Below are 22,738 nucleotides of genomic sequence, written 5' to 3'. Positions count from 1 at the left end.
TGTCCCTTGACAAGCAGGCGGCTTTACAGGAAGGATTTGCCCCAGCAGTCGCAGGAACAGCGCAGCTCCGTGTGATGGCAGCTGACAGGGAGAGAGATGCAGCTCCAGGGTGGGAACATTTACCCAAATGGTGCCCTGGAGCTGGGGGAGGGGTTACAGGTTAGGCCTTATCCCCCTGCTGGCATCCCCACCGGGCACTGCGGGCTGTATTAAAACAGGGTCTTTTTAGAGAGAAAAACCCCTACCTGTGCCCTATGTCCTGGAGGCTAGTGGAGTGGCTGTCCTTTAGTGTCCACGCCAGCGCGCGCGGCCTGCCTCCCACGGCCGCGCCAGATCGTAATTACAGCGGGCCAAAGAGACCCCTTACCTCCCCTTGTACCTGCGGCCACGCGATCCTGGAGGTTAGCAGCGAGTGTGTGTGACTGACCAGAAGAACACCGGAGCCTCCGCTGTAGTTACCCGGCAACCAGGGCACGGGAGTATACAGTGTCACTGGGGGAGTGATGGAGCTGCAGCAAAGTATGTCTGACTGACATTCATAAAAGCTGCAGCCCTTGAAGTCTTCAAATATTTTCTTCTGAAATTTTATAAAATGGGCTGCAGGAGCAGCCCTCCTGTTGATTGCCTGCTTACTGCATGGCACCAACTTACAAACTGAGGCAGGGTGATATAGGAGGCGGTGCTATGCATCCTGGGAAGAAGCTCAAAGCTTTGAGCCTGTTGGTGCCTCGGATCAAGATCCTACTCTACACCCTGAAGTTAATCCTTGTGGAGCCCAGTGTACCCCGCAGCAGAAATATATACACACGCACACAATTTTGTGTGTTGAGCATTATACATGGCCATCTATTCTCGAATTGGCAGCATCACATGGGGCCTCATGCCTCAATTAACATTAATACTTCAAAATGAATTTATATGCTATTGACTCAACTCACAAGCTGGATGCATGTTACTGATCCACTTTCAGACCTGCAAATACTAGCAGGATTTTTATTTGTATTAAAAATCTGTCCAACTCCATACAAGATAATAATACTGTGTGCGACTGGTGATGTTTACTATTTGAGCGGTCAGATTACCCTGCTCGTTACTGTATGACCTGGGAAAAGGACGGAGCGTCGAATAGTGCGCAAAATAAAATGTTAGAAATTCATTTCTGTAAAAACGTACAGAAAGGGCTGAATATTTTCTGTTGTAATGTCTGTTGTCCAAGACGGGGGTTCCATTCTCCTGGTTAGCCTATCTGCCCGTTTCTTCCTTGGCAGAACCCTGCTGAGCAACCTATCCCATTCCAAATGGTTGCTGCCTTCCACCATTCACTTTCATAGTATACTGGCCAGAGGCTCCAGGGACCACTGCTGGTGGGTGCAGATCAGCTAGACGTACTTATTCCTAATATTGGGAGTTGACGGTAGGTTGAACCAATTGCTAAGAGATAAATAAGTGTAAATACCCTTTAAATATATAACTTGTTTCTCTGTTAATTAGTTCAAGTACAAAGATTGTCAAAGAGATTGATATGGCTCATTTGTATTTTAAATGCAGTTAAAGATCCCTCTTTTATATGTAGTAATGGCACTATCCCCATGATTTATATAGGGTTTGCAGCAATCCACTTAAAACACAAATAGTTTTAGTTTAATACCATCTGCAATAATGTCATCATTTAGGACACAATACTGATAGTTGAGAACAGTTAATAATATTTTCAAATAAAATGTATTTGATACTACTCCAAGCTGCGCCTTCTTATTAACAATTAGACTTAATGCTGCCAGCATCAATGTGGCATTGCACGGTAATCTGCAAACCACATGAAATGGTTTTCGGGAAGGTCCCTCCTGTAAGTGGACAGGGTATAGTGGTGGTTGGGGTACCTCCTGCAGAAGGGTCTCTCTGTGTCTTGCCTTCCCTTGTGAGAGACTTGGTAATTAGTATAAGCAGCCCATTCATTTGTTGCTCTCTGAGGGGTTTCCAGATTTGAAAGGTTTAAATTTTGAGAGGTGTGTTGTCTTCTCTCAGCTGGAGTCTTCTTCCTTCCAAGACCCTACCAGAAGGAAAAAAAAACTAACTACAGTACATAGGGGTATATGAAATTGCGGTCGAATTCCGGCTGGAATTCGACCGTTTTTAAATTCGACACAATTCGACAGTCACATACCCTCCCACCGGGACCCAAATTCGACATATTCAATAAAAAACGGATTAGACAGTCCCGCTGTCGAAAAACGGACCAATTGACAGATATGTGCGTCCTGGATTCGACTTTTTGGACGGCACAAAAATGTTTAAAAAACCCCAGAAAAAAATTGCGTGGGGTCCCCACTCCTAAGCATAACCAGCCTCGGGCTCTTTGAGCCGGTCCTGGTTGTAAAAATACGGGGGGAAAATGGACAGGGGATCCCCCGTATTTTCACAACCAGCACCGGGCTCTGCGTCCGGTCCTGGTGCAAAAAATACGGGGGACAAAAGACGTAGGGGTCCCCCGTATTTTTAACACCAGCACCGGGCTCCACTAGTCAGAGAGATAATGCCACAGCCGGGGGACACTTTTATATCGGTCCCTGCGGCCGTGGCATTAAATCACTAACTAGTCAACCCTGGTCGGGGTACCCTGGAGGAGTGGGGACTCCTTAAATCAAAGGGTCCCCCCCCCCTCCAGCCACCCAAGGGCCAGGGGTGAAGCCCGAGGCTGTCCCTCCCCCCCCCCCATCCAAGGGCTGCGGATGGGGGGCTGATAGCCAAGTGACACAAAGAAGGAATATTGTTTTTTGTAGCAGAACTACAAGTCCCCGCAAGCTGGTACTTGGAGAACCACAAGTACCAGCATGCGGGGGGGGGGGGGAACGGGCCCACTGGTACCTGTAGTTCTACTACAAAAAAAATACCCAAATAAAAACAGTACACGCACACCGTGAAAGTGAAACTTTATTATATACATGCCGACACACACATACTTACCTATGTTGACACGAGGTTCGATCCACTTCTCCAAGTAGAATCCACGGTGTACCTGAAAATAAAATTTCTCTGACGTCCTAGTGGATGCTGGGAACTCCGAAAGGACCATGGGGAATAGTGGGCTCCGAAGGAGACTGGGCACTCTAAGAAAGAATTAGGACTACCTGGTGTGCACTGGCTCCTCCCTCTATGCCCCTCCTCCAGACCTCAGTTAGAATCTGTGCCCGGCTCGAGCTGGATGCACACTAGGGGCTCTCCTGAGCTTCTAGAAAAAAAAGTATATTTAGGTTTTTTATTTTCAGTGAGATCTGCTGGCAACAGACTCACTGCTACGAGGGACTTAGGGGAGAGAAGCGAACCTACCTGCTTGCAGCTAGCTTGGGCTTCTAGGCTACTGGACACCATTAGCTCCAGAGGGATCGAACACAGGCCCAGCCTCGGTCGTCCGGTCCCGGAGCCGCGCCGCCGTCCCCCTTGCAGAGCCAGAAGCAAGAAGAACGTCCAGGAAATCGGCGGCTGAAGACTCCGGTCTTCATTAAGGTAGCGCACAGCACTGCAGCTGTGCGCCATTGCTCCCCATGCACACCTCACACTCCGGTCACTGATGGGTGCAGGGCGCTGGGGGGGGACGACTCCCTGGGCTGTAATAAGATTACCTTACATTGGCAAAAATACACATAATATAGTCATTAAGACTATATATGTGTAAAATCCCCTGCCATATATCCATGAAAAAAGCGGGAGAAGTCCGCCGTGAAGGGGGCGGGGCTATCTCCCTCAGCACACTGGCGCCATTTCCTCTCACAGCTCCGCTGGAAGGACGCTCCCCAGGCTCTCCCCTGCAGTTTCCAGGCTCAATAGGGTAAAAAAGAGAGGGGGACACTAAATTTAGGCGCAAATACATATATATATATATATATATATAGCTGCTATAGGGTAAAATCACTCATTATATAGTGTACATCCCTGTGATTTATAGCGCTGTGGTGTGTGCTGGCATACTCTCTCTCTGTCTCCCCAAAGGACTTTGTGGGGTCCTGTCCTCAGTCAGAGCATTCCCTGTGTGTGTGCGGAGTGTCGGTACGGCTGTGTCGACATGTTTGATGAGGAGGCTTATGTGGAGGCGGAGCAGGTGCCGATAAATGTGATGTCACCCCCTGCGGCGTCGACACCTGAGTGGATGGTTATGTGGAAGGAATTACGTGACAGTGTCGACTCCTTACATAAGAGGTTTGATGACATAGCAGATGTGGGACAGCCGGCTTCTCAGTCCGTGCCTGCCCAGGCGTCTCAAAAGCCATCAGGGGATCAAAAACGCCCGCTACCTCAGATGGCAGACACAGATGTCGACACGGATACTGACTCCAGTGTCGACGACGATGAGACTAGTGTACATTCCAATAGGGCCATCCGTTACATGATTACGGCAATGAAAAATGTGTTGCACATTTCTGACATTAACCCTGGTCCCACAAAAAAGGGTATTATGTTTGGGGAGAAAAAGCAACCTGTGGTATTTCCCCCTTCTGAAGAGTTAAATGAAGTGTGTGATGAAGCGTGGGTTTCCCCCGATAAGAAACTGGTAATTTCCAAAAAGTTACTAAGGGCGTCCCCTTTCCCGCCAGAGGATAGGATACGTTGGGAGACATCCCCTAGGGTGGATAAAGCGCTCACACGCTTGTCAAAGAAGGTGGCACTACCGTCTCCGGATACGGCCGCCCTAAAGGAGCCTGCGGATAGAAAGCAGGAGGCTATCCTGAAGTCTGTATATACACACTCAGGTATTATACTGAGACCGGCTATTGCTTCAGCATGGATGTGCAGTGCTGCAGCTGCGTGGTCAGATTCCCTGTCTGATAACATTGATACTCTTGACAGGGACACTATATTGCTAACAGTAGAGCATATTAAAGACGTAGTCTTATACATGAGATATGCACAGAGGGATATTTGCCAACTGGCATCTAGAATAAATGCAATGTCCATTTCTGCCAGGAGAGTATTATGGACTCGGCAGTGGACAGGTGATGCGGATTCTAAAAGGCACATGGAGGTTTTGCCTTACAAGGGTGAGGAATTGTTTGGGGATGGTCTCTCGGACCTCGATTCCACAGCGACGGCTGGGAAGTCGACATTTTTACCCCATGTTCCCTCACAGCCAAAGAAAGCACCGTATTATCAGGTACAGTCCTTTCGGCCCCAGAAAGGCAAGCGGGTTAGAGGCGCGTCCTTTCTGCCCAGAGGCAGAGGTAGGGGGAAAAAGCTGCACCAAACAGCAAGTTCCCAGGAACAAAAGTCCTCTCCCGCTTCCTCTAAGTCCACCGCATGACGCTGGGGCTCCACAGGTGGAGCCAGGTGCGGTGGGGGCCCGTCTCCGGAACTTCAGCGACCAGTGGGTTCGCTCACGGGTGGATCCCTGGATTCTACAAGTAGTATCTCAGGGGTACAAGCTGGAATTCGAGACGTCTCCCCCTCGCCGTTTCCTCAAATCAGCCTTGCCAACTACTCCCCCAGACAGGGAGGCGGTGCTGGAGGCGATTCACAAGCTGTACTCCCAGCAGGTGATAACCAAAGTACCCCTCCTTCAACAGGGACGGGGTTACTATTCCACAATGTTTGTGGTACCGAAACCGGACGGTTCGGTGAGACCAATTTGAAATTTGAAATCCTTGAACACTTATATAAGAAGGTTCAAGTTCAAAATGGAATCGCTCAGGGCGGTTTTTGCAAGCCTGGACGAAGGGGATTACATGGTATCACTGGACATCAAGGATGCTTACCTGCATGTCCCCATTTACCCTCCTCACCAGGAGTACCTCAGATTTGTGGTACAGGACTGTCATTACCAATTCCAGACGTTGCCGTTTGGTCTGTCCACGGCACCGAGGGTATTTACCAAGGTAATGGCCGAAATGATGATACTCCTTCGAAAAAAGGGAGTTATAATTATCCCGTACTTGGACGATCTCCTTATAAAGGCGAGGTCCAGGGAACAGTTGTTGATCGGAGTAGCACTAGCTCGGGAAGTGCTACAACAGCACGGCTGGATCCTGAATATTCCAAAGTCGCAGCTGGTTCCTACAACGCGTCTACTGTTCCTGGGGATGGTTCTGGACACAGAACAGAAAAAGGTGTTTCTCCCGGAGGAGAAGGCCAAGGAGTTGTCATCTCTAGTCAGAGACCTCCTAAAACCAAAACAGGTGTCGGTGTACCACTGCACGCGAGTCCTGGGAAAGATGGTAGCTTCTTACGAAGCAATTCCATTCGGAAGGTTCCATGCAAGGATCTTTCAGTGGGATCTGTTGGACAAGTGGTCCGGATCGCATCTCCAGATGCATCGGCTGATAACCCTGTCTCCAAGAACCAGGGTGTCGCTGTTGTGGTGGCTGCAGAGTGCTCATCTTCTAGAGGGCCGCAGATTCGGCATACAGGACTGGGTCCTGGTGACCACGGATGCCAGCCTTCGAGGTTGGGGGGCAGTCACACAGGGAAGAAACTTCCAAGGACTATGGACGGGTCAGGAGACTTCCCTACACATAAATATTCTGGAACTAAGGGCCATTTACAATGCCCTAAGTCAGACAAGACCCCTGCTTCAACTCCAGCCGGTGCTGATCCAGTCAGACAACATCACGGCGGTCGCCCATGTAAACCGTCAGGGCGGCACAAGAAGCAGGATGGTGATGGCAGAAGCCACAAGGATTCTCCGATGGGCGGAAAATCATGTGTTAGCACTGTCAGCAGTGTTCATTCCCGGAGTGGACAACTGGGAAGCAGACTTCCTCAGCAGGCACGACCTCCACCCGGGAGAGTGGGGACTTCATCCAGAAGTCTTCCAAATGATTGTACACCGTTGGGAAAGGCCACAGGTGGACATGATGGCGTCCCGCCTCAACAAAAAGCTAAAAAGATATTGCGCCAGGTCAAGGGACCCTCAGGCGATAGCTGTGGACGCTCTAGTGACACCGTGGGTGTACCAGTCGGTTTATGTGTTCCCTCCTCTGCCTCTCATACCCAAGGTACTGAGAATAATACGAAGGAGAGGAGTAAGAACTATACTTGTGGTTCCGGATTGGCCAAGAAGAGCTTGGTACCCAGAACTTCAAGAAATGATCTCAGAGGACCCATGGCCTCTGCCGCTCAGACAGGACCTGTTGCAGCAGGGGCCCTGTCTGTTCCAAGACTTACCGCGGCTGCGTTTGACGGCATGGCGGTTGAACACCGGATCCTAAAAGAAAAGGGCATTCCGGAGGAAGTCATTCCTACGCTGATTAAAGCTAGGAAAGATGTGACCGTAAGACATTATCACCGCATATGGCGAAAATATATTGCTTGGTGTGAGGCCAGGAAGACCCCAACGGAGGAATTTCATCTCTGTCGATTTCTGCACTTCCTACAGTCAGGAGTGACTATGGGCCTAAAATAAGATTTTACTTACCGATAAATCTATTTCTCGTAGTCCGTAGTGGATGCTGAGACTCCGTCAGGACCATGGGGATTAGCGGCTCCGCAGGAGACAGGGCACAAAAATAAAAGCTTTAGGACTAGGTGGTGTGCACTGGCTCCTCCCCCTATGACCCTCCTCCAAGCCTCAGTTAGGATACTGTGCCCGGACGAGCGTACGCAATAAGGAAGGATTTTGAATCCCGGGTAAGACTCATACCAGCCACACCAATCACACCGTACAACCTGTGATCTGAACCCAGTTAACAGTATGACAAACGTAGGAGCCTCTGAACAGACGGCTCACAACAATAACAACCCGATTTTTTTGTAACAATAACTATGTACAAGTATTGCAGACAATCCGCACTTGGGATGGGCGCCCAGCATCCACTACGGACTACGAGAAATAGATTTATCGGTAAGTAAAATCTTATTTTCTCTGACGTCCTAGTGGATGCTGGGACTCCGTCAGGACCATGGGGATTATACCAAAGCTCCCAAACGGGCGGGAGAGTGCGGATGACTCTGCAGCACCGAATGAGAGAACTCCAGGTCCTCTTTAGCCAGGGTATCAAATTTGTAGAATTTTACAAACGTGTTCTCCCCCGACCACGTAGCTGCTCGGCAGAGTTGTAATGCCGAGACCCCTCGGGCAGCCGCCCAAGATGAGCCCACCTTCCTTGTGGAATGGGCCTTGATAGATTTAGGCTGTAGCAGGCCTGCCACAGAATGTGCAAGTTGAATTGTGCTACAAATCCAACGAGCAATCGTCTGCTTAGAAGCAGGAGCACCCAGCTTGTTGGGTGCATACAGTATAAACAGCGAGTCAGATTTTCTGACTCCAGCCGTCCTTGAAATATATATTTTCAATGCCCTGACAACGTCCAGCAACTTGGAATCCTCCAAATCGCTAGTAGCCGCAGGCACCACAATAGGCTGGTTCAGGTGAAACGCTGAAACCACCTTAGGCAGAAACTGAGGACGCGTCCGCAGTTCTGCCCTGTCCGAATGGAAAATCAGATATGGGCTTTTATACGATAAAGCCGCCAATTCTGACACTCTCCTGGCTGAAGCCAGGGCCAGTAGCATGGTTACTTTCCATGTAAGATATTTCAAATCCACCGATTTGAGTGGCTCAAACCAATGGGATTTGAGAAAATCCAAAACTACATTAAGATCCCACGGAGCCACTGGGGGCACAACCGGGGGCTGTATATGTAGTACTCCTTTTACAAAAGTCTGGACTTCAGGAACTGAAGCCAATTCTTTCTGGAAGAAAATCGACAGGGCCGAAATTTGAACCTTAATGGACCCTAATTTGAGGCCCATAGACAATCCTGTTTGCAGGAAATGTAGGAATCGACCCAGTTGAAATTCCTCCGTCGGGGCCTTCCTGGCCTCACACCACGCAACATATTTTCTCCAAATGCGGTGATAATGTTGTGCAGTCACCTCCTTCCTGGCTTTTACCAGGGTAGGGATGACCTCTTCTTGGAATAGACACGGTCCCTGCTGAAGCAGGTCCCGTCTTAGAGGTAGAGGCCACGGATCTTCCGTGAGCATCTCCTGAAGTTCCGGGTACCAAGTTCTTCTTGGCCAATCCGGAGCCACGAGTATCGTTCTTACTCCCCTTTGCCGTATAATTCTCAGTACTCTTGGTATGAGAGGCAGAGGAGGAAACACATACACTGACTGGAACACCCACGGTGTTACCAGAGCGTCCACAGCTATTGCCTGAGGGTCTCTTGACCTGGCGCAATACCTGTCCAGTTTTTTGTTGAGGCGGGACGCCATCATATCCACCTTTGGTTTTTCCCAACGGTTCACAATCATGTGGAAGACTTCTGGATGAAGTCCCCACTCTCCCGGGTGTAGATCGTGTCTGCTGAGGAAGTCCGCTTCCCAGTTGTCCACTCCCGGAATGAACACTGCTGACAGTGCTATCACATGATCTTCCGCCCAGCGAAGAATCCTTGCAGCTTCTGCCATTGCCCTCCTGCTTCTTGTGCCGCCCTGTCTGTTTACGTGGGCGACTGCCGTGATGTTGTCCGACTGGATCAACACCGGCTGACCCTGAAGCAGGGGTTTTGCCAGGCTTAGAGCATTGTAAATCGCTCTTAGCTCCAGTATATTTATGTGAAGAGACATCTCCAGGCTTGACCACACTCCCTGGAAGTTTCTTCCCTGTGTGACCGCTCCCCAGCCTCTCAGACTGGCATCCGTGGTCACCAGGACCCAGTCCTGTATGCCGAATCTGCGGCCCTCTAACAGATGAGCACTCTGCAACCACCACAGAAGAGACACCCTTGTCCGTGGAGACAAAGTTATCCGCTGATGCATCTGCAGATGCGATCCGGACCATTTGTCCAGCAGATCCCACTGAAAAGTTCGTGCGTGGAATCTGCCGAATGGAATCGCTTCGTAAGAAGCCACCATTTTTCCCAGGACTCTTGTGCATTGATGCACAGACACTTTTCCTGGTTTTAGGAGGTTCCTGACAAGTTCGGATAACTCCCTGGCTTTCTCCTCCGGAAGAAACACCTTTTTCTGGACCGTGTCCAGAATCATTCCCAGGAACAGCAGACGTGTCGTCGGGGTCAATTGAGATTTTGGAAAATTCAGAATCCACCCGTGCTGTTGCAGCACTACTTGGGTTAGTGCTACTACGTCCTCCAGCTGTTCTCTGGACCTTGCCCTTATCAGGAGATCGTCCAAGTAAGGGATAATTAATACGCCTTTTCTTCGCAGAAGAAACATCATTTCGGCCATTACCTTGGTAAAGACCCGAGGTGCCGTGGACAATCCAAACGGCAGCGTCTGAAACTGATAATGACAGTTTTGCACCACGAACCTGAGGTACCCTTGATGTGAAGGGCAAATTGGGACATGCAGGTAAGCATCCTTGATGTCCAGGGACACCATAAAGTCCCCTTCTTCCAGATTCGCTATCACTGCTCTGAGTGACTCCATCTTGAACTTGAATTTTTGTATGTACAGGTTCAAAGATTTCAGATTTAGAATAGGTCTTACCGAGCCGTCCGGCTTCGGTACCACAAATAGTGTGGAATAATACCCCTTTCCCTGTTGTAGGAGGGGTACCTTGACTATCACCTGCTGAGAATACAGCTTGTGAATGGCTTCCAATACCGTCGCCCTGTCTGAGGGAGACGTTGGCAGAGCAGACTTTAGGAACCGGCGAGGGGGAGACTTCTCGAATTCCAACCTGTAACCCTGAGATACTACCTGCAGGATCCAGGGGTCCACCTGTGAGTGAGCCCACTGTGCGCTGAAATTCTTGAGTCGACTCCCCACCGCCCCTGAGTCCGCTTGTAAAGCCCCAACGTCATGCTGAGGGCTTTGCAGAAGCCGGGGAGGGCTTCTGCTCCTGGGAGGGAGCTGCTTGGTGCACTCTCTTACCCTTTCCTTTGCCTCGGGGCAGATATGACTGTCCTTTTGCCCGCTTGTTCTTATAGGAACGAAAGGACTGCGGCTGAAAAGACGGTGTCTTTTTCTGTTGGGAGGGGACCTGAGGTAAAAAGGTGGATTTCCCGGCTGTTGCCGTGGCCACCAAATCCGATAGACCGACCCCAAATAATTCCTCCCCTTTATACGGCAATACTTCCATATGCCGTTTGGAATCCGCATCACCTGACCACTGTCGCGTCCATAAACTTCTTCTGGCAGATATGGACATCGCACTTACTCTCGATGCCAGAGTGCAAATATCCCTCTGAGCATCTCGCATATAAAGAAAAGCATCCTTTAATTGCTCTATAGTCAATAAAATACTGTCCCTATCCAGGGTATCAATATTTTCAGTCAGGGAATCCGACCAAACCACCCCAGCACTGCACATCCATGCTGAGGCGATGGCTGGTCGCAGTATAACACCAGTATGAGTGTATATACTTTTCAGGGCAGTTTCCAGCCTCCTATCAGCTGGATCCTTGAGGGCGGCCGTTTCAGGAGACGGTAACGCCACTTGTTTTGATAAGCGTGTGAGTGCCTTATCCACCCTAGGGGGTGTTTCCCAGCGCGCCCTAACCTCTGGCGGGAAAGGATATAATGCCAATAACTTCTTTGAAATTAGCAGTTTCCTATCGGGGTTAACCCACGCTTCATCACACACTTCATTCAATTCCTCTGATTCAGGAAAAACTACAGGTAGTTTTTTCAGACCCCACATAATACCCCTTTTTGTGGTACTTGCAGTATCAGAGATATGCAAAGCCTCCTTCATTGCCGTGATCATATAACGTGTGGCCCTACTGGAAAATACGTTTGTTTCTTCACCGTCGACACTAGATTCGGTGTCCGTGTCTGGGTCTGTGTCGACCGACTGAGGTAAAGGGCGTTTTACAGCCCCTGACGGTGTCTGAGACGCCTGGACAGGTACTAACTGGTTTGCCGGCCGTCTCATGTCGTCAACTGATTTTTGTAACGTGCTGACATTATCACGTAATTCCATAAACAAAGCCATCCATTCCGGTGTCGACTCCCTAGGGGGTGACATCACCATTACCGGCAATTGCTCCGCCTCCACACCAACATCGTCCTCATACATGTCGACACACACGTACCGACACACAGCAGACACACAGGGAATGCTCTTATCGAAGACAGGACCCCACTAGCCCTTTGGGGAGACAGAGGGAGAGTTTGCCAGCACACACCCAAGCGCTATAAATATATAGGAACAACCCTACAGAAGTGTTGTTTCCTTTATAGCAGCTTAATATATCAATATCGCCAAAAAAGTGCCCCCCCTCTCTGTTTTTTTACCCTGTTTCTGTAGTGCAGTGCAGGGGAGAGTCCTGGGAGCCTTCCTCGCAGCGGAGCTGTGCAGGAAAATGGCGCTGTGTGCTGAGGAGATAGGCCCCGCCCCCTATTTCGGCGGGCTCTTCTCCCGGTGTTTGTGAGACCTGGCAGGGGTTAAATACATCCATATAGCCCCAGGGGCTATATGTGATGTATTTTTAGCCAGAACAAGGTATTATCATTGCTGCCCAGGGCGCCCCCCCCCCAGCGCCCTGCACCCTCAGTGACCGCTGGTGTGAAGTGTGCTGACAACAATGGCGCACAGCTGCAGTGCTGTGCGCTACCTCATGAAGACTGAAAAGTCTTCTGCCGCCGGTTTCTGGACCTCTTCACTTTTCGGCATCTGCAAGGGGGTCGGCGGCGCGGCTCCGGGACCGGACTCCATGGCTGGGCCTGTGTTCGATCCCTCTGGAGCTAATGGTGTCCAGTAGCCTAAGAAGCCAATCCATCCTGCACGCAGGTGAGTTCACTTCTTCTCCCCTAAGTCCCTCGTTGCAGTGAGCCTGTTGCCAGCAGGACTCACTGAAAATAAAAAACCTAATAACTTTTTCTAAGCAGCTCTTTAGGAGAGCCACCTAGATTGCACCCTGCTCGGACGGGCACAAAAACCTAACTGGGGCTTGGAGGAGGGTCATAGGGGGAGGAGCCAGTGCACACCACCTAGTCCTAAAGCTTTTATTTTTGTGCCCTGTCTCCTGCGGAGCCGCTAATCCCCATGGTCCTGATGGAGTCCCAGCATCCACTAGGACGTCAGAGAAAATTGGGTTCCATTAAGGTCCAGATCTCGGCTCTGTCGATTTTCTTCCAAAAAGAACTGGCTTCACTGCCTGAAGTTCAGACTTTTGTTAAAGGAGTGCTGCATATTCAGCCCCCTTTTGTGCCTCCAGTGGCACCATGGGATCTCATAGAAACATAGAAACATAGAATTTGTCGGCAGATAAGAACCACTTGGCCCATCTAGTCTGCCCCTTATTTTTTTTTTTTTTATATATTATTTTTTATCACTAACCTTATTTGATCCTTATTTCTTTGTAAGGATATCCTTATGTCTATCCCATGCATGTTTAAATTGCTCTACTGTCTTAGCCACTACCACCTCTGATGGGAGGCTATTCCACTTGTCCACTACCCTTTCTGTGAAATAATTTTTCCGCAAATCTCAACGTGGTGTTGGATTTCCTAAAGTCGCATTGGTTTGAGCCACTTAAAACCGTGGAGTTAAAAATAAGATTTTACTTACCGATGAATCTATTTCTCGTAGTCCGTAGTGGATGCTGGGGACTCCGTAAGGACCATGGGGATATAGCGGCTCCGCAGGAGACAGGGCACAATAATAAAAGCTTTAGGATCAGGTGGTGTGCACTGGCTCCTCCCCCTATGACCCTCCTCCAAGCCTCAGTTAGGATACTGTGCCCGGACGAGCGTGCATAATAAGGAAGGATATTGAATCCCGGGTAAGACTCATACCAGCCACACCAATTACACCGTACAACCTGTGATCTGAACCCAGTTAACAGTATGATAACAACGAAGGAGCCTCTGACAAGATGGCTCACAACAAGAATAACCCGATTTTTGTAACAATAACTATGTACAAGTATTGCAGACAATCCGCACTTGGGATGGGCGCCCAGCATCCACTACGGACTACGAGAAATAGATTTATCGGTAAGTAAAATCTTATTTTCTCTGACGTCCTAGTGGATGCTGGGGACTCCGTAAGGACCATGGGGATTATACCAAAGCTCCCAAACGGGCGGGAGAGTGCGGATGACCCTGCAGCACCGAATGAGAGACTCCATGTCCTCCTCAGCCAGGGTATCAAATTTGTAGAATTTAGCAAACGTGTTTGCCCCTGACCAAGTAACTGCTCGGCAAAGTTGTAAAGCCGAGACCCCTCGGGCAGTCGCCCAAGATGAGCCCCCTTCCTTTTGGAATGGGCTTTTACAGATTTTGGCTGTGGCAGGCCTGCCACAGAATGTGTAAACTGAATTGTATTACAAATCCAGCGAGCAATCGTCTGCTTAGAAGCAGGAGCACCCATCTTGTTGGGTGCATACAGGCTAAACAGCGAGTCAGATTTTCTGACTCCAGCCGTCCTGGAAACATATTTTTCAGGGCCCTGACAACGTCAAGTAACTTGGAGTCCTCCAAGTCCCTAGTACCCGCAGGTACCACAATAGGTTGGTTCATGTGAAAAACAGAAAACACCTTAAGGAGAAATTAAGGACGAGTCCTCAATTCTGCCCTGTCAGAATGAAAAATTAAGTAAGGGCTTTATATATGATAAAGCCGCCAATTCTGACACACGCCTGGCTGAAGCCAGGGCTAATAAAATATCTCACATGGAAGGTGACGATGCTAAGTCCACAGTGGTGAGTGGTTCAAACCAATGTGACTTTAGGAAACTCAAAACATTGAGATCCCAAGGTGCCACTGGGGCACAAAATGAGGCTGTATATGCAGTACCCCTTTTACAAACATCTGAACGTCAGGCACTAAAGCCAGTTCTTTCTGGAAGAAATTCGACAGGGCCGAAATTTGAACCTTAATGGACCCTAATTTTAGGCCCATAGACAGTCCTGTTTTCAGGAAATGTAGGAAACGACCCAGTTGGAATTCCTCTGTAGGGGCCTTCTTGGCCTCACACCACGCAACATATCTTCACCAAATGCGGTGAAAATGTTTTGCGGTTACATCCTTCCTGTCTTCGACCAGGGTAGGGATGACTTCATCTGGAATGCCCTTTCAGGATCCGGCGTTTAACCGCCATGCCGTCAAACGCGGCCGCGGTAAGTCTTGGAACAGACAAGGCCCCTGCTGGAGCAGGTCCTTTCTTAAAGGTAGAGGCCACGGGTCTTCCGTGAACATCTCTTGAAGTTTCGGGTACCAAGTCCTTCTTGGCCAATCCGGAACCACGAGTATCGTTCTTACTCATCTCCCTCTTATGATTCTCAGTACTTTTGGTATGAGAGGCATAGGAGGGAACACATACTCTGACTGGTACACCCACAGTGTTACCAGAGCGTCCACCGCTATTGCCTGAGGGTCCCTTGACCTGGCGCAATATCTGTCTAGTTTTTTGTTCAGGCGGGACGCCATCATGTCCACCTTTGGTTTTTCCCAACGGTTTACAATCATGTGGAAGACTTCCCGATGAAGTCCCCACTCTCCCGGGTAGAGGTCATGCCTGCTGAGGAAGTCTGCTTCCCAGTTTTCCACTCCCGGAATGAACACTGCTGAGAGTGTTATCACATGATTTTTCGCCCAGCGAAGAATCCTTGTAGTTTCTGCCATTTCCCTCCTGCTTCTTGTGCCGCCGTTTACGTGGGCGACTGCCGTGATGTTGTCCCACTGGATCAATACCGGCTGACCTTGAAGCAGAGGTCTTGCTAAGCTTAGAGCATTGTAAATTGCCCTTAGCTCCAGTATATTTATGTGGAGAGAAGTCTCCAGACTTGATCACACTCTCTGGAATTTTTTTTCCTTGTGTGACTGCTCCCCAGCCACTCAGGCTGGCATCCGTGGTCACCAGGACCCAGTCCTGAATGCCGAATCTGCGGCCCTTTCATAGATGAGCACTCTGCAGCCACCGCAGAAGAAACACCCTTGTCCTTGGAGACAGGGTTATCCGCTGATGCATCTGAAGATGCGATCCGGACCATTTTTCCAGCATATCCCACGGAAAGGTTCTTGCGTGAAATCTACCGAATGGGATCGCTTTGTAAGAAAACGCCATTTTTCACAGGATCCTTGTGCAATGATGCACTGATACTTTTCCTGGTTTTAGGAGGTTCCTGACTAGCTCGGATAACTCCCTGGCTTTCTTCTCCGGGAGAAAACATCCTTTTCTGGACTGTGTCCAGAATCATCCCTAGGAACAGTAGACGTGTCGTCGGAAAAAACTGCGATTTTGGAATATTTAGAATCCACTCGTGCTGTCGTAGAACTACTTAAGATAGTGCTACTCCGACCTCCAACTGTTCTCTGGACCTTGCCTTTATCAGGAAAGCGTCCATATTTCTTTTAAGAAGAATCATCATTTCGGCCATTACCTTGGTAAAGACCCGGGGTGCCGTGGACAATCCAAACGGCAGCGTCTGAACTGATAGTGACAGTTCTGTACCACGAACCTGAGGTACCCTTGTTGAGAAGGCAAATTTTGACATGTAGGTAAGCGTCCCTGATATCCAGTGACACCATATCGTCCCCTTCTTCCTGGTTCGCTATCACTACTCTGAGTGACTCCATCTTGATTTGAACGCTTGTATGTAAGTGTTCAAATATTTCAGATCTCACCGAGCCGTCTGGCTTCAGTACCACAATATAGTGTGGAATAATACCCCTTCCCTTGTTGTAGAAGGGGTACTTTGATTATCACCTGCTGGGAATACAGCCTGTGAATTGTTCCCAATACTGCCTCCCTGTCGGAGGGAGACGTTGGTAAAGCAGACTTCAGGAACTTGTGAGGGGGAGACGTCTCGAATTTCCAATGTACACCTGGGATACTACGTGTAGGATCCAGGAGTCCACTTGTGAGTGAGCCCCCTGCGTGCTGAAACTCTTGAGATGACCCCCTACCGCACCTGAGTCCGCTTGTACTGCCCCAGCGTCATGCTGCGGACTTGGCAGAAGCTGTGGAGGGCTTCTGTTCCTGGGAATGGGCTGCCTGCTGCAGTCTTCTTCCCTTTCCTCTACCCCTGGGCAGATATGACTGGCCCTTTTGCCCGCCTGCCCTTATGGGGACGAAAGGACTGAGACTGAAAAGACTGTGTCCTTTTCTGCTGAGATGTGACTTGGGGTAACAAAAGGTGGATTTTTCAGCTGTTGCCATGGCCACCAGGTCCGATGGACCGCCCCTTTATACGGCAATACTTCCATGTGCCGTCTGGAATCTGCATCACCTGACCACTGTCGTGTCTTCGTCTGGCAGATATGGACATCACATTTACTCTTGATGCCAGAATGCAAATATCCCTCTGCGCATCTCGCATATATAGAAATGCATCTATAGTCAATAAAATCTTGTCCCTGTCAAGGGTATCAATATTTTCAGTCAGGAAATCCGACCAAGCCCCCTCAGCGCTGCACATCCAGGCTGAGGCGATTGCTGGTCGTAGTATAACACCAGTATGTGTGTATATACTTTTAGGATATTTTTCAGCTTCCTATCAGCTGGCTCCTTGAGGGCTGCCGTATCTGGAGACGGTAACGCCCCTTGTTTTTATAAGCGTGTGAGCGCCTTATCCACCCTAAGGTGTGTTTCCCAACTCGCCCTAACTTCTGGCGGGAAAGGGTATACCGCCAATAATTTTCTATCGGAGGAAACCCACGTATCATCACACACTTCATTTAATTTATCTGATTCAGGAAAAACTACAAGTAGTTTATTCACACCCTACATAATACCCTTATTTGTGGTACTTGTAGTATCAGAAATATGTAACACCTCCTTCATTGCCCTTAACATGAAACGTGTGGCCCTAAAGGAAAATACGTTTGTTTATTCACCGTCGACACTGGAGTCAGTGTCCGTGTCTGTGTCAACTGACTGAGGTAAATGGGCGTTTTTACAAGCCCCTGACTGTGTCTGAGACGCCTGGACAGGTACTAATTTGTTTGCCGGCCGTCTCATGTCGTCAACCGACCTTGCAGCGTGTTGACTCACGTAATTCCTAAATAAGCCATCCATTCCAGTGTCGACTCCCTAGAGAGTGACATCACCAATACAGGCAATTTGCTCCGCCTCCTCACCAACATCGTCCTCCTACATGTCGACACACACGTACCGACACACAGCACACACACAGGGAATGCTCTGATAGAGGACAGGACCCCACTAGCCCTTTGGGGAGACAGAGGGAGAGTTTGCCAGCACACACCAAAAACGCTATAATTATACAGGGACAACCCCTTATACAAGTGTTTTCCCTTATAGCATTTTTATATATGTAATCATATCGCCAAATAAGTGCCCCCCCTCTCTGTTTTAACCCTGTTTCTGTAGTGCAGTGCAGGGGAGAGCCTGGGAGCCTTCCTCACAGCAGAGCTGAGCAGGAAAATGGCGCCGTGTGCTGAGGAGAATAGGCCCCGCCCCCTTTTCGGCGGGCTCTTCTCCCGGAGTTTGTGAGATCTGGCAGGGGTTAAATACATCCATATAGCCTCAAGGGCTATATGTGATGTATTTTAGCCATAAAAAGGTATTATACATTGCTGCCCAGGGCGCCCCCCCCAGCGCCCTGCACCCTCAGTGACAGTTGGTGACTGTTGGTGAAGTGTGCTGACAACAATGGCGCACAGCTGCAGTGCTGTGCGCTACCTTATGAAGACTGAAAGTCTTCTGCCGCCTGTTTCTGGACCTCTGGACGTCTTCAAATTCGGCATCTGCAAGGGGGGTCGGCGGCACGGCTCCGGGACGAACCCCAGGGTGAGACCTGTGTTCCGACTCCCTCTGGAGCTAATGGTGTCCAGTAGCCTAAGAAGCAAATCCATCCTGCACGCAGGTGAGTTTACTTCTCTCCCCTAAGTCCCTCGTAGCAGTGAGCCTGTTGCCAGCAGGTCTCACTGAAAGAAAAAAACCTAACTTAAACTTTTATTCTAAGCAGCTCAGGAGAGCCACCTAGATTGCACCCTTCTCGGCCGGGCACAAAAATCTAACTGAGGCTTGGAGGAGGGTCATAGGGGGAGGAGCCAGTGCACACCACCTGATCCTAAAGCTTTTATTATTGTGCCCTGTCTCCTGCGGAGCCGCTATATCCCCATGGTCCTTACGGAGTCCCCAGCATCCACTAGGACGTCAGAGAAATACCTCACGTGGAAAGTGGTCATGCTGTTGGCCTTGGCGTCGGCCAGGCGTGTATCAGAATTGGCGGCTTTGTCTTGTAAAAGCCCTTATCTGAATTTTCATATGGATAGGGCGGAATTGAGGACTCGTTCCCAATTCCTCCCTAAGGTGGTTTCAGCTTTTCATGTGAACCAACCTATTGTGGTGCCTGCGGCTACTCGGGACTTGGAGGATTCCAAGTTACTGGACGTAGTCAGGGCCCTGAAAATATATGTTTCCAGGACGGCTGGAGTCAGGAAAACTGACTCGCTATTTATCCTGTATGCACCCAACAAGCTGGGTGCTCCTGCTTCTAAGCAGACTATTGCTCGCTGGATCTGTAGCACGATTCAACTTGCACATTCTGCGGCTGGACTGTCGCATCCTAAATCTGTAAAGGCCCATTCCACGAGGAAAGTGGGCTCTTCTTGGGCGGCTGCCCGAGGGGTCTCGGCTTTACAACTTTGCCAAGTTCAAACACATTTGCAAAATTCTACAAGTTTGATACCCTGGCTGAGGAGGACCTTGAGTTTACTCATTCGGTGCTGCAGAGTCATCCACACTCTCCCGCCCGTTTGGGAGCTTTGGTATAATCCCCATGGTCCTTACGGAGTTCCCAGCATCCACTAGGACGTCAGAGAAAATAAGAATTTACTCACCGGTAATTCTATTTCTCGTAGTCCGTAGTGGATGCTGGGCGCCCATCCCAAGTGCGGATTGTCTGCAATACTTGTATATAGTTATTGCCTAACTAAAGGGTTATTGTTATGAGCCATCTGTTCGTGAGGCTCAGTTGTTGTTCATACTGTTAACTGGATATAGTATCACGAGTTGTACGGTGTGATTGGTGTGGCTGGTATGAGTCTTACCCGGGATTCCAAATCCCTTCCTTATTGTGTCAGCTCTTCCGGGCACAGTTTCCCTAACTGAGGTCTGGAGGAGGGGCATAGAGGGAGGAGCCAGTGCACACCAGGTAGTCCTAATTCTTTCTTAGAGTGCCCAGTCTCCTTCGGAGCCCGCTATTCCCCATGGTCCTTACGGAGTTCCCAGCATCCACTACGGACTACGAGAAATAGAATTACCGGTGAGTAAATTCTTATTTATACTCACCAAAATCCAGTGTAGATATGTCCTCTTCTGTTTTGTAATCCACGTACTTGGCAAAAAAACAAACCGCATTACCCGAACCACGCACTGAAAGGGATCCCATGTTTACACATGGGACCCCTTTCCCCGAATGCCGGGACCCCACGTGACTCCTGTCACAGAGGGTCCCTTCAGCCAATCAGGGAGCGCCACGTCGTGGAACTCTCCTGATTGGCTGTGCGCGTCTGAGCTGTCAGACGCCCATAGCACATACCGCTGCATTATCTTCAATGGTGGGAACTTTGCGGTCAGCGGTGAGGTTACTCGCGGTCAGCCGCTGACCGCGAGTAACCTCACCGCTGACCGCAAAGTTCCCACCATTGAAGATAATGGAGCGGCTGTGTTTTTAAAATTTTTTATTAGATTCCGCCAGCAAAGTGAGGTGGAATGAAATTGACGAAATTACTGTCGAAAAGCACTGTTGTCAAATCGACATTCTTCAATTGAATATACTGTTGTCGAAAAGCCGCATTTTTAGCATCGCAGACATGTCGAATTTGACAACTGTCGAATTTCAAAAAGTCGAATCTGAAACGTCCGTTTTTTTGTCAAAGTACTGTATTGCATTATCGAATTTTTCTTTTTGTGTCGAAAATGCCCCATTTTTCGACATTTGCGGCAATTCGACCGCAATTGCATATACCCCGTAAACCGTTCATTAATTTCATGTTTACAACACAGAGTCCTGCAACAGAACAAATTCCCACTGACAGTGCAAGTTTGGGAAATCATCTATATATTTAAAACATTACAATATTACTGATGAACAGTCTTATTTAAAGTCTTTTTTTCTTTTCTTATATTACTCCTCTCCCTGATGTCACATCGAGATCATACACACCTCAGTTTCTTCCTAGGTCACTAAGCTATTCAATAATGATAATGCTATCCAATTCATCCAGTAGTTTTTGTGTGTTGCCGGAACAAACAGACAAAAATTCAGGTTTCTCCGGCAGGGCCCACAGGTTATCCACAGGATAACAATGGGATATGATGAAGCGACAGCGGATTTGCACCAGTCGGTCAAAGCTTTCCGGCCTCCCAGCATGCAGCAGGCCCTTCCATATATCCCCGCCTCCTGGCTCATGCAAATCAGTTTTTTGTTTGGTGTGGCAGGAGCCGGACCATGGTCAGTAGGCCACTCTGACAGCCCTGAGCTTTCTTATTTTATTTTTATTTTCGTACTATTTCTCCTTCATCCACTAGGGGACACTGGAGAGCAGTTACAGTGGGGATATAGTAGGCAGTAACTGGGAGCCGGCACTTTAAATTTTTAACAATGTGACTAGCTCCTGTCCCCCCTCCAAGCCAGTCTTTAATTTGTGCCCAAGGGTGCTGATCACTCTTGGGTTTTCTCTCTTGAAGAATTTTTCTTTTTCTTTCTTTATTCAGAGCACAGACTGGCAGCTTCTGTCCTCTGCCAGTCTGCATCGCGGGAGCTGCCGGCGGGTTCCCATCTCAGTTGCATGTGGCTTGAGCTGGATCCTCCGGGCTGAAGAGACTCTGGCTCTCTGGAGGGTACCGGACACCGCTGCTTGCGGCGCGTGTTGGGGTCTCTCCGTCAGCCACAAGAGCCGGCAGTGGTAAGTGTAAGCTGCGGACTCCATTGAGGCAGTGCCGATGTGTTTAAAATAGGCGCCGTAACGGGGGGTGGAGCTTACTCCCGGCTTGGACTCCCAGCAGCTCTGGCGTTCTCAGTACGCGCCGGCGGCCATTTTACAAGCAGACACGCTGCATCGGAGGAGAAGCTTCATTGGAGTCTATGCATCCCAGGTGCTGTGAGTAGGTCAGTGGGGTGTTTTAGTTAGACAGTGTGGGGAACATGTGAGGCACCTAATTACAGTAAGAAAGTGCCTGTTGCTGTACTATAGTGTGCAGGGCTTACAGGGGGGGTGTGACTACACTTCCTTACTATCCCCCCTTCTTGCATTTTCCACTACTAACTGTGTGTGTCTGTGTGAATGGTGCTGCTGACATGGCAGGTAAAGGGTCCAAAGCAGCACAGAGGGTTTTAACCTGTCAGAAATGTGCTGCAAAATTCACACAGGGACAATCAGAAAATTCCCTGTTATGTGAGGATTGTGGGTCTGAGCCATCTGCTCAGCCCTCAACACAGCTGCAGAACACTCCTGTTTGGACTACTCAGCTTACAGAGGTCATGTCGCTGTTGACCAAGGAACTGGAGGCTTCTCGTCAAGATAGAGAAGCTTCCAGGTTCCAACAGCTTGTTACTATTCCTGAGCCTGAACCAGCATGGGCTCGGTCCCTGGCAAAATCAGTTGAGGGGCTCTCTAAGCCAATGATCCCTTCCCAGACCCCGTCCTTAATTTCACCTCCCCAGGTTTCAAAGAAGAGGTTGTTGGCCTCGGTGTTACACGACTCTGACAATGATATACCTCTATTGGAGGAGGCGGTAGATGTACAGGACACTGATGACGATCAGGTTTCTGAGGACTCTGAAACAGTGTCTCAGGGAATCGAGGCGCTTATTACAGCCATTCGCTTGGTGTTACAGGTAGAAGAGACGGAACGGGATACTTT

The 22,738-nt window shown here is 49.3% G+C and overlaps 1 protein-coding gene across 2 annotated transcripts in view; it reads right to left on the bottom strand.

Annotated features, from left to right (window-relative positions):
- Positions 1-1,619: 1,619 nt before the first annotated feature.
- TEX36 (testis expressed 36) overlaps positions 1,620-22,738 on the bottom strand; it is a 36,110-nt gene continuing 14,991 nt past the window's right edge. For both annotated transcript variants that reach the window (XM_063962244.1, XM_063962245.1), the window contains exon 4: positions 1,620-2,050. In XM_063962244.1, coding sequence (XP_063818314.1) covers positions 1,784-2,050 — 267 coding nt within the window. In that variant the 3' untranslated portion in view covers positions 1,620-1,783. The remainder of the gene's footprint in view (positions 2,051-22,738) is intronic.

Source organism: Pseudophryne corroboree, chromosome 3, assembly GCF_028390025.1.
Source record: "Pseudophryne corroboree isolate aPseCor3 chromosome 3, aPseCor3.hap2, whole genome shotgun sequence".
NCBI classification, from domain to species: Eukaryota; Metazoa; Chordata; class Amphibia; order Anura; family Myobatrachidae; genus Pseudophryne; species Pseudophryne corroboree.
Note: the sequence above shows the minus strand (reverse complement) of the source record. Positions and strands in the feature narration are given on the sequence as shown.